Source organism: Mytilus edulis, chromosome 14 (genome assembly GCF_963676685.1).
Source record: "Mytilus edulis chromosome 14, xbMytEdul2.2, whole genome shotgun sequence".
Lineage (NCBI taxonomy): Eukaryota > Metazoa > Mollusca > Bivalvia > Mytilida > Mytilidae > Mytilus > Mytilus edulis.
This window is the reverse complement of record NC_092357.1, coordinates 43460423-43473154: the sequence shown is the minus strand read 5'-3', so window position 1 is coordinate 43473154 and position 12732 is coordinate 43460423. Positions and strand designations below refer to the sequence as shown.

General features: G+C 30.7%; 1 protein-coding gene across 1 annotated transcript in view; it reads right to left on the bottom strand.

Moving 5' to 3' along the window:
- LOC139502637 (low-density lipoprotein receptor-related protein 1-like) overlaps window positions 1-12049 on the bottom strand; it is a 156540-nt gene extending 144491 nt beyond the window's left edge. The window contains exon 1 of the mRNA XM_071292165.1: window positions 11802-12049. Coding sequence (XP_071148266.1) covers window positions 11802-11898 — 97 coding nt within the window. The 5' untranslated portion in view covers window positions 11899-12049. The remainder of the gene's footprint in view (window positions 1-11801) is intronic.
- Between the last annotated feature and the right edge of the window lie 683 nt (window positions 12050-12732).

Genomic DNA, 12732 nt, shown 5'->3' with positions numbered 1-12732 from the left:
GTGTGCTGTGAAACAATTTAGGGTAGCCATCATAACATTTAACATTAGGGTGTTATTTAGACTGAAAACTATTCATTTTTCCTTAAACAAATCTTGAAATTCAAGGAATCTCAATATAATAATTGCAAAACAAAGAGATGTGAAAAAACCTAAGAAAATGGTTAAGTACAATAAATGTGTGGAACTCCTTCTACATGCCATAAAAATTAAGCATTGATTGATTGGTTGCAGCTTAACATTCAGAGATTGCGTTGTGAATATATGTTAAGGTACAATTGTCGTCACGCTTACCACAAGTCCTATGGAATTGGCCTCGAAAAATTGCTTTCAGGCTTGTAAAATTCTTCTTTACTGAAGCCAACACAGTCCAAATTTTCAGAAAATTGAGCGAATCTGGCTTGTGGACTCAAAAATTAAGCGTGCAGGCTGCCCGACAACCCTCCTGCAGAGATCTTTGTGTGCAGAAAGAAGTCCAACGCAAGATAAATTACATGTATATTTTGAGACCCACAGCAAGCTTTGTATTATGGATTCATTCATATACTTGGATACAAATTTTCAATTTTTGAGAAAAAAAATCACTTTCATGAAGACAGGATACTTAAATTATTCTTGTGGTTTTCACAAGGTTATATATATATGCAAGCCAATTGGAAATTTGCATAAACTTCATTAATAAAGTGATGGAGTGCCAATGAGACAACTCTCCATCTTAATACCCACATATCAATTAAAATAGTCCTCAAAAAATTGTAACAGTTAACACATAAGCAAAAGATACTGCTAATGCAGTTGACAATTTACAATTCTTTAATCAAGCAATTTTCACTATTTACTTCTCTTCTAAGTTGTATTTGAATTTTTTCCCGATCAAAGTTTTGTAGAGGTATGTATTTCATTTCAAGTATGTAATTCATGCATAAACTTCTTTATCAGTTCAGTGGGTCACAATTCTCTAACCTAATAAGTATGTATTACTTATCCTTAAGAAAGTAATCCCATCTTACATAATCTACATTTAAATACATTACAACCGATTTAAGCTTCAAGGCTGAATAGAAAGTGACCACGGAAATTATATCTGACATAAGCTGACCACGAATTACCAGTATAACGAGAGTCGATATAATGTAATATCGCCAAATATTATTTTTATAGATCTATATGCTGATAGTGTCCTACATATATGTATCACATAATATTGCCAAGTTTAATTTTAATAGAAATATGTAAATTTGTAACATTCCTAGGTGATACTAACATCTTATTATGTTCAAATATATTTTTCTTTAGATAAATGACCTAGATACATATGTAAATCATTATAAAATACACATAGTACATGTATTAAGATTCACTGCAAGTTAAATGTATTTTAGGGTTAAGGATATATATCAAATAAGCTCGAAGTTAAAGGCCCCATTGTAACTTTTTTAATTGAATTACATCCATGAAAACATTTTATTGTTGTGTGGTATTCCTAAAGTTTGTAGTGGGTTTTTTTATGTAAAATTTTTGAATAGATCAAACTTTCATAATATATATGTAAAACATTATGAAATACATATAGATTTGTTGCAAGTTAAATATACATGTATTTTACAACTTTAAGGGACATCTACCAGAGAAGTTTCATGTTAAAGTTCCATTGTAATTTTTTTAATTGAAGAGATCAAATATTTGTATTGTAATGTGTGTATTTTGTTTAAATGTTTTTATTCTTTTTTTAAAGTCATAAGAAATGAGTGACTGGTGAAAAATAATGTTTATCCAATTCTTGAACCAATGCATGTATATATCATAAACTTAGTCCTCTGTGCATTTTTTACGCAAATATATCGTATAATCGTCAATTTTTTTTCTCTCTGACTGTTATGATTTAACAAATATGGCTACTCATTAAATGCCGTGTTTTGAAGCCGAAGTTTACCGATTGTCACCTTATAGTAAATAATCAACAAAAAGCATGGGTATTTAGCACATGTTTAACATATACAATCAGGTAATTGTTTATTTTAATGACAGATTCATGCCAGTGTTCTCCTCAGGCCGTTTTAGTACAGCGATTTTCAGCGCTATTGCAATTCCCCGCTATCCTATTGCAATGACCGCAGCACTATCCAACGCAACCGCGTCACTATATTTTTTTTCGTATTTTTCAAATTTTTCAAATTTCCCGCTTATTTTTCACTTCGGATCACGTGATCGACTGGTTTACGATTTTTGAATGAATTATTTCCGTTGTATTAAAGCAACTCCGCGGGACCAGTCTAATAATTTTATAAAATGGCGTTTTGGAACGATCAAAATAAACAAAGATTTCAACCTTGACATCAATTTTTTTTAATTTAAAGAAAATATAGAGGCATATATGAATGAAATGTGATGAAATGAATTGACCGCATTTCCCGACGTCACTCACAAACTTGTTTTACGAACTTTGAACAAACGATGATTTTAAAAACGATCAAACGCATGGGTTTGTTTCAAATTATTTGCAGGGTTTACTTCCATACGAACCCCGAAATTGAGCAAGTCTTTTAAGTATTAATTATCCCCTATTCGAACTTATAATTGTTTGATCAGAAACTCTACCATTTGATAACAATTTGAGAGGATATGATTAAAAAACAAACCCCAAGCTGATATGACTTGAGAAATTTTACTTTCTCGATGTCCAGCTTGGATGAGGCCATTTGAATAACATAAAACGTTTAGGTCATAAAAATGAGAAATCTTTATGCTAAAAAATGTCAATTCCTGTCAAACGTAGTAAGGTTAACAGTATACTGCTACAGTTGGTTACAAAACCAAACAAAAGCTGACAATGACTTTATTGTTGGTCCTACATGTTCTGCAACATTACCTGATGGTGCTAAGAAATTTTGGCACAGGCAGTCTGGTGTAGATCCATCATGGAAAAAGACTTCTCCTTCAGTTTTATACAAAGATAGTATGAGGATTTAATATATGAATTTACAATGAATGGAGAAAAAAAAGACTCTTCTTCTATATCCAGACAATAATATTAACAAACAAAGCCTCATTTATAAGGGGTACACTGTAACTTCCATGAGCATGACAAGGACATCATAACAAGAGGAAACATCAACAGCATGATATAATAAAAACGCATAACAAATCAATTACAAACAAACTGGGCGCCGCGATAAAGTTACTGAGAATTGTCGAAAATTACGCGCTTACCACAGCGCTATCCAAAAATCCTGGGGAGAACACTGCATGCGTATTGCTATCACCGGATTTTTACGAGGAGGGTCACGTTTAGGTCACTATGCATACGGAAAATATGTCGGCGAATTGCTTCCTGGCAGCAAGCAATTAAAAATTACGTAGTAAACTTCTTCTAAATGTGGACAAATTAAAGAATTTTCCTCAGAAAAAAGTATATGTACATAAGTATAATGAAAACATATGCATATTTTTTTTTAATTTGAGGTTTCATATGACTTTAAAGATTTGAACTAAAATTTATTTGTAAAACATTATAAAATACACTGAATGTGTAAACTTATAGATTTATAGTAAGCTAAATGGGTTTTAATGTTGAGGATATTGAAAAAAATCCTACTTTGTCCTGTGCTGAAGGACATCCTGTTTTGTGGTGGCCTACAATCAGTTTACTTTTTGCTAAGCCCATTGTAACTTTCTCAAGATGACAATCTATTTATTTCCAATAACTTTTACTTCAGATTAAGGTTAAACAAGTATGATATATATACATTTAGTTAAAGGACATCTTCCTCAAACCTATGGGGACATCCTGTGTTAGTTTTTGCTCCATGTCAAAGGCCCCATTGTAACAATCTTTAGATGAAGAACAACCATAAAAGCAGGGTTTTTTTTGTTGTTTTTTTTTCATTGTGTGGTTTCATAAAACATGCAGTGTTTAATTTTATGAATAAACAAACCATATGCATACTGTAGTCCACTCTGTAGATTTATTTGTATTATTTGTGTCAATCTTGGTTAAAGTTAATACTATATCGAATTAAAACATTCAATTTTAGGAAGTGCAATTTGTCTCAAAAGCTTTTCAAGCAGACTTCAAATGGCAAAACCATGAAAACTTAAAATCCACAAAAATTCATTTTTTCTCATAATTCATGAAAATTAATCTCCACGTAAAAAAATAAATTAATCCACAGTGTCAGTTTCCCTTATTTTCCATTTTAAAGACTAAATTATTTAACAAATCAAATCAAGATTACGATTTCAGATTAAGATTGTGACCATCCCTGCTGTAAGTACCCTTCGAACTCTTAGGACAAAAGATTTCAATCTTATAAGACTATCAATGATCATTTCCCACATTGCTTCAATGTCACTGACAAAATTAATGAAATGGAAGTTAATTACTTTGTCAAGCTTTTTCAGCCGAAACTCATCACGATCGAATTTCACCCTCTTCTTTTTTCATTACAACAACATAGAGTTTCTACTAAATCGCACTCCGGTTGACAGAAAATCAATTTTCTAAACATTTGCTAAATAAAGTTAGTTCAAAATCCATGTAAAAGTGAATTAATTGTCAAAAGAATATCTATAGTAAAAAGACATTCCTTCATATTGCATGTGATATCATTCTTTAACGATTCATTGACATAGAAGATATATATATATCTTCCTCAAGATTTTTAGAATTTTTTATCATCCAGAAATATACACTGCAAAATAAAACAAGAATGTGTCCAAAGTACACGAATGCCCCACTCGCACTATCATTTTCCATGTTCAATGGACCGTGAAAATGGGTAAAAAATATAATTAGGCATTAAAATTAAAAAGATCATATCATAGGGAACATTTGTACTATTAGTTTCAAGTTGATTGGACTTCAACTTCATCAAAAACTACCTTGACCAAAAACTTTAACCTGAAACTCGCACTTTCATTTTCTATGTTCAGTGGACCGTGAAATAGGGGTCAAAAGTTTAATTTGTCTTTAAAATTAGAATTCAAAGATCATATCAGAAGGAACATATGTACTAAGTTTCAAGTTGATTGGACTTCAGCTTCATCAAAAACTACCTTGACCAAAAACTTTAACCTGAGCGGGACAGACGGACGGACGAACAGACGGACGGACGAACTGACGCACAGACCAGAAAACATAATGCCCCTCTACTATCGTAGATGGGGCATAATAATTACAGCATGTTAAGAAATACCATTGAAAGTTCTTGATTTTACTTTTTTTATATCAGCATGTGGGAGTATTGAACAGTCCGTAAGTCTTGAACTTTACAATTTAGACTGGACTCAGACACCATTTCCTAAACAGATAACATAGATCAAGATTCTACATCTAATTGGTTTGTAAATATTCCTTAGCATACACAGCACTAAATGCCACAGCAGAAATGACCATAAGATGACAAGTCCCTAGAATCATCGGAATATCATTCAAAATTCTTAGTGGCATTATTATTTCCTCTTTTTATATTCTTCTTTCATTCATGAAAATTATGCAAAAATTAGGACTTCATTCATTTTGAATGAAACAAGCGGTGACAAACGACAACTTTTTCATTTTGCTAACTGTAAACCCATACCCCTCATATGGTCAAGGTCAAGAGAATTAAATGTTTTTATTAGTAATCAATAAAAGTCAGATCTGTGTTTATTCAAACACAAATTTAACACTGACTTCTTGTACATTCAACACCAGGTAAATCCTCTATAGTGTATTGACCTCCATGTCTCTTGGTCACAATACAATGTACCTTTGTTGGTAAAAATTATTTGTACTTCAATGTAGTGTGTATTTTACAATTGCATAAAAGTACAAAATGAATAGAACATGTAGAAAGTACAGCCAATTTTTTTTATTACAAACAAACAAAAAGTTTTTAAATTTAAAATAAAATTTGAACGTTTTGTATTTTTTACGTCTTGAATTTTTTTTAATTTTAGCTATTCATTTATTTATATTTTATTTTGTTTTATTATATCACCAATACATAATTAAAGTGTTTCTAGCTACATGTATATTCATGACATTATGCATTTCCAGGTAAAATCATAAAATTTATTCAGTTCTATTTTGAGTCTCAAGGTTTCAAATGTTTGTACCTGTGTAAAAAAAACTTGCAGCAGATATATTTTTAACCACAGTATTGAGTTCATGCTTTAAATAGTGGAATATATAACAAGAACATCCTTAACTGTTAAATTCCTTGATTATCATTGTTTATTATTAGAATATAGATCCTAAAATCTTAGCTTCCTATAGCCCATTAGAACCCTTCCCCCCCCCCCCTTTTTGGTTGAGTTCATGGTTTATATTTCTGTGTTGTGTTTTCTATAAACATTTTCAGCTTATTCTTTATTTAAAGGTCCCTTTGGTATTTCTCACCTCTCTTTTACATAACTTACGACTTTTTTTCTCAAAACTGAAATTCTGAAATTTTTGCAAAATATAATGAAAGAAAAAAGGGAATGTAGGACATAAAATCACAGACAAAAAGTCACGGAAAAAAGTTACTTGCAGTTTATACAATGTTATATCATGCAATTATAACTTTTCACCAGATACCAAATGACATAGAAGTTAACGACTTTATATCTATAAACATAGATACAAAACAGTAAATAAATGCAGATGACAAAAATGTAACTTAAACCTAAAGACAGGATTATTTTAAATTAAACATTGTCTCAGGAATCAAAGCAAAGCAACAAACAGAGAATCTACGAAATCCTAACCAATTCCAGATGTGCTACTCGGAAAAAACATCCGTAATAAACAATGGATTACAAAACTTTGAATAAATGTTTGTCAAACAAGTCCCAAAGCAATTTTGCTTTATCGATCACAGCTAAATTTCTTAAATTATTTTTCCATCTTGATGGAGATTCTCTTAATAAGCCTAATAGTGACACATGCTTCTTTCCAAACTGCAGGAAATTGTGTTAGCCCATGATTAGTTTGTGAAAGATGTAAATGAGAAACCAAAAAATCTGTCTACAAAATAGTAATTAAGACAATCGGGATGGGGAAAAATTATCTCACATAAAATTCAGTTGGAAGTTGTGACATTTGCATTGTTTATCTTTTAAGAAGGTTAAGATAAAGTGCTACACATTAATCAATGATGCAGGGTTTTCAGCAGGAATCACCTTCAATGAGTCCAAATTCAAAAATTCAAAAAATCCAGCATCTCATCTAGTTGCTTTCCAGAGAACCCTGATTATTGGAGTGTGTACAGAGTAGTCATAAGTTTAAGATGACAGTGTCTTAATAACCTACAATCTGGATTTGAAATTTTCTATATCTCCCTATACTTGCAAAATACCATTGAAAAAGGTTAAGATTTTGAACGAAATTGATTAGTTAAAAAGTTTGCAGACTGACCTGACAAAAATTCAATGAACAGTACTAAACATGTAACTTGTATTTTGGACCAAATGTAGCGATGTACATGTTAGTATAATTCGAAAGATTGATTGGACTAATCATTTGCGTAATAACGTTAGTTCGACTAATTTACATAAATAAAAAAACATTAACTCATCAAGACTAAATGTAACATCTATGTCTCAGGTACACGTAATAACGTTAACATAGACCATAAATTAACAATAATTTAGTACATGTAATTGCAAAGACCATACATGTAGCTTAACATTATAATTAATCATTTTAACCATCATTTTTGTAAAAATTTGCTTAAACAAATTGTGTGGGATTCTTCTTTAATCATAAATGGACCAAATATACCTGTATTACCTGACAAACAATAATCTTGTTACAGGTATATTTTATGAAACAGTACATGTAATTGCATAAAAACATAACTGTATAACAATGATTTATCATCTAAACCAGTCATTTTCCTCAATAAAGTTGTTTAAACTGTAATATCTGGTTTCAAACACCAATTTTAAAAGTTTACCATCTCAAGTACACTAATTGCATTTAGCAATTTAAACAATAACCAGTAAAATATTGCTCTAACAAATGATGTGGGATTGTTCATTAATCATGAATGGACCATAAAGTTGATAAACAAATAGTTTTTTAATCATGAATGGACCAAATACCTGTAATACCTAGTTTCAAACAATTATCTATTACAGGTAAAATGACAGAACAGGTGTTCTCTTTGATATCAGATATCATAAATGATGCTGTAAAATTTATCAATAAACAGATCAATCATTTCCTGTGTGACAGTTCATAAACAGCTGTTCCAGATCACAAACCATGGAGAATTGTGTATTAACTCTTTATTTATTACATGATCTTTAATTAACTGCCTTGTTTCACAATTGAGTTAATATCATTAAGTCTATAAAACTGACTAATTGATAATCGTTAAAATCGTTAAAATCGGAAAGGGAAAACTGCTGATATTTAAGATATTTATGAACCATAAATATTTGTTTTGAAAAGGAATAATTACATTGTTGAGTGGTAACATTGCAATATTTATATAGCAAAAATATTTGTTTTAAAAAAATGAACAAACTAGGAGTGAAGTGGTCTTGATTAAATCATAATATATATATCAATCTATACTTCAAGCTACCTAATTGGACAAAAAGATGATTGATTATTGGAAATAATCAAAAGAGAATGTGTAAGTGATTGTATTTCAGTTGTAAATACAATATATTTATCATTAATTAAGGTCTTTCCTTTTTCTATAAGGAAAGACCTTACTGTATTTCTTCTGTTTATTATTATTATTCTTTTTCCGCCAAACTTTGACGAAGTTAGCAGCCTAAACCGTAAGACGTGTCGCTTTCATGTTCTCACTTTGTATCGGTGTCATAAATACCTATCCGGAACTCACCCTGTTAGTCGAAATATTTTGTCGGTTCGGAGTAATCCCTCCGAAACCAAAAAACCTTGTTATCGTTCCAACACCGTAACCGTAATAGATAGAAAAAAAACGAAGGGTGAAATTTGTTCAGGACCAGACCCCGGTTCTTCGTTACATTTGATTCGAAAAGATTCAACGACTCATTGGTAGGGTTATGCCCCTTTGAAAATTAACCGGTGTCGGTGGACCACCAAAACTCAGAAACCGTAAATCGTAGAGACCTAGGATCTTCACCATTCATCAACAATTCATGAGACTTTCAAAAATACCTCAAGGTCAAATGTGTATGTTGACCTTGACCTTTGACCTAACACCTTGTTATCAGAACAACTCAAAAATCTTTATACTTACAGAAGTTTTAAATAGTGGAAAATGTTTGGGTCATTACGGCGCAACTTTGTTATATTTTGACCGAAGAGATTTGACCTTTTTTTAAGGGGCATAACACCTGTTTTAGGTTTCTGGAAAGACAAAATCATCTTTTACTATATAACCAAAGGTCCTAGACCCGTGGGGTCTTCGGCAATGACATTGGGGACTAATGACCTTGACAAAGGTAAAAGGTCATGTCCCATATAGCGAATTTGGTGTTTTTAACCTTATTTAAAGGTTTTTCAGTGTGTTTTAAAGCTTTTTAATACATTCTACGTCTATTTGAACATGTATTTTACATTACAAAAGGAAAGACCTCTCAATTGTTCAAGAACAATTGACAGTTTAATTTTCAAATACAATTTTTTTTCAATAGGGAGAAAGCCTAAGGGGTCATCCATAATTATCAACCATTTTCCAAAGTGTACAAAACGTACACTTGGGGGAAGGGGGTTAAAAAATCAACATTTTTACAGTACGCTTTTTTTTCATCAAATGAAATAAAACAGTCAGATATGTTTCAGTTTCTTTTCAAAGCAAATTTCTATATTAAACTAAACTTTAATAGACAGGATCTTCTTTTTATCAAGAATTATTGATTCTTGTCTTGAAATCTCAAAATGGTTGATGTACACTTTCTGAGGGAGGGTGGGGGGTCTGAAAAAGTGTACGTTTTGTACACTTTGGAAAATGGTTGACAATTATGGATGACCCCTAAAATACAACTATACATTACATTGCATTTATTTTTTCGTCATATTTGTTCTTCTGATATAATATAAAAACAAAAGATTTACTATAAACAAACTAAAATATATCAGCTCAGATTGTCTTCCAATTATTGAAAACATAATCAATTGTAGACATGTTCAGCTATCCAAGATAGAAAATTAAGCATTTGAAATATTATCATTGCAAAACTTCTTATCCTTTTTAAAAAAAAAAAATCAATTGAGCATAAATGCATCTTACTTGTCTTTGATAACAAATAACTCCACTCTAAATTTATTTCAAATTTTCAATCATATATCATAAATGTTGATTTTAAAAATAAATCTGTGTGGTCTTAATATTTTTGGCTGCAATTTGAGCAGCTAATTATTAGAGTAGACTAACAATAAACATTCAAAAGATATTTTGTATCCTTTCCCCTCTAATACAAATTATATTTGCAAAATACATTTCATAAATTTGTACATTTGTATCAAATATACATGTATATTGAATTCTAAGTCCTGACTCCCAAAAGGAAATACACATATGAATAATAAAATTGAGAATGGAAATGGGGAATGTGTCAAAGAGACAACAACCCAACCAAATAAAAAACAACAGCAGAGGGTCACCAACAGGTGTTCAATGTAGCGAGAAACTCACACACCCGGAGGCGTCCCTCAGCTGGCCCCTAAACAAATATACACCAGTCCAGTGACAATGAACGCCATACTAATTTCCAAATTGTACACAAGAAACCAAAATCAAAATAATACAAGACTAACAAAAACCTACATGATACAATTATTTTAATTTTGAAAACCCCCCCAAAAAAACTGGACTAAGACTGAAGCTTTTTCAACATATATACATGAGAAGCATACATTTAAAAATGTACATGTAGTACACATAAAAAACATTTTGCAATAAGGACATTTAACTCAAGGATTTGTAAAGTTGTTTTACTATAGTTGTAAAAATAAATACAGGGAAATGTATTCTAATTTGATATTTTTAAACTATATGTTCATTTTATTTTGTCACATGAGTGTGGAGCCATGATAAAAATCAGTTTTATTTCAATGAATTGAAAATGACTTTTATACAATATTATATTTCATCATTTTGATCATTTATCAACAGGAAAGTGAAAAATGAACTTTTCTTGACCTTTAAAATGTCATTGATAGATTATCCGATTTATTCTTTTAAACATTTATAAGTTGATCTTTCATTTTATACAATGACAAAAGATTTCTTGAGGTATTGAATTTCAGACTCATCATCTGCAGGGGTCTTATTGGAAGTCACATGACATAAATAAAGTGTCGCCATATTGTCAAAAAATTTGACCACAAATACTGTATATTTGCTTCATTAGAAGCAGGTGCGTGTTACGCAACTATTTAAAACTTTAAGATGACAGATTTTGCCATTTAATCTGTTTACTGTAAATAAAGAATAGTTCTTTTGTATAAACTCATTTAGTAAATGCGTCGATAAGGATTGACACTCAACGCAAAGAAAAAGGGGGGATAGGGAATGCACAGGTGTGTTAAATTCCCAAATTTGGTATTTTTATTCGTCATAGCACATTGAAAGTTGTAAAGTTAATTAAATAAGTACAAATCTGACCAAAAAAGTCTTTATTTCACTGACAATTTTATCGTATGTCATCTTTATAAAAGTAAACAACTTTTCCACCTTCACGAAAAGAGGCCCTCGGGAGGGTGGACCGTCATGTAAACACCTCACACATTGCTCTAAAGCAAGTATGGATTTTGTGAATACCTTTCAAACTCCCAAAATATATTCAAATTTTAATATACGTGAACAATTTTGTTAAAAAATAAAGTAACTTACCTTTAAGTGAAATTTTTGTACCCCTCGTTGACACAAGCAAAACTGCAACGATTAAACAGGTGCATATCCGTGGAATGTCAAGGATTTCTCGCCTCATAATGCTGAGGGAGTTAATATAAAGATTTATTTATATGCCAGTACAGGTTTCCTACTTATAAATCCAATCACTATAGTAAAAATCACAGAAAAACATTTGATTACACCATGTGCTTCTTCTCGCGAGGGGAACTCTCTATTGAATGAAATTAGCAGACACTGTGAACTTGTGACGTCACATTGACCAAGCTAATAATAGATTTGTCAACACAGATTCCCCGTAGTGCGTTTACATAATATTTTCTTGAATGAAATAATATAAGGTTTTCCATACAGTAAAGACAGGAACTCATATTAATTCATGTTTGTTCTGAATTTAAGTAACATTCAATAATGATCAATAAAATAATCTTATTGACTTTTTAAGTGAAGCAAGGATTTGTATAAAATACTATACAAATCCTTGAGTGAAGACGATATTTTTTATCACCAATATTCTCTGAAAAAAGACCTTTTAAAATATACCTATTAAATAAAATAAATGATTTCTCGATAACTTTTTAAATAAAATATGTTTGTATTTGTGGGAATTTTAAAATAATTATTGACATGATTCCTTGATAATTGTCACTAGAGATATGATATAAAGAAAATGTATCACTCATACAATACACATTTTCAAGATGTTTCAATAAAATCTAAGACTAATATATAACGGTAAAAGTCCTCGATAAAATGCATTTTATATAAATAAAAAAAAATCAATTCAAACAGGGTCAGATTGGGTGTTTACAATAATACAGCTTAATCATAAATATTACTTCCATGAAAATATAGATCTCTGATTTTTTAATACTCATGTATAACGAAATCAGAGATGAGACAATATTTGAAA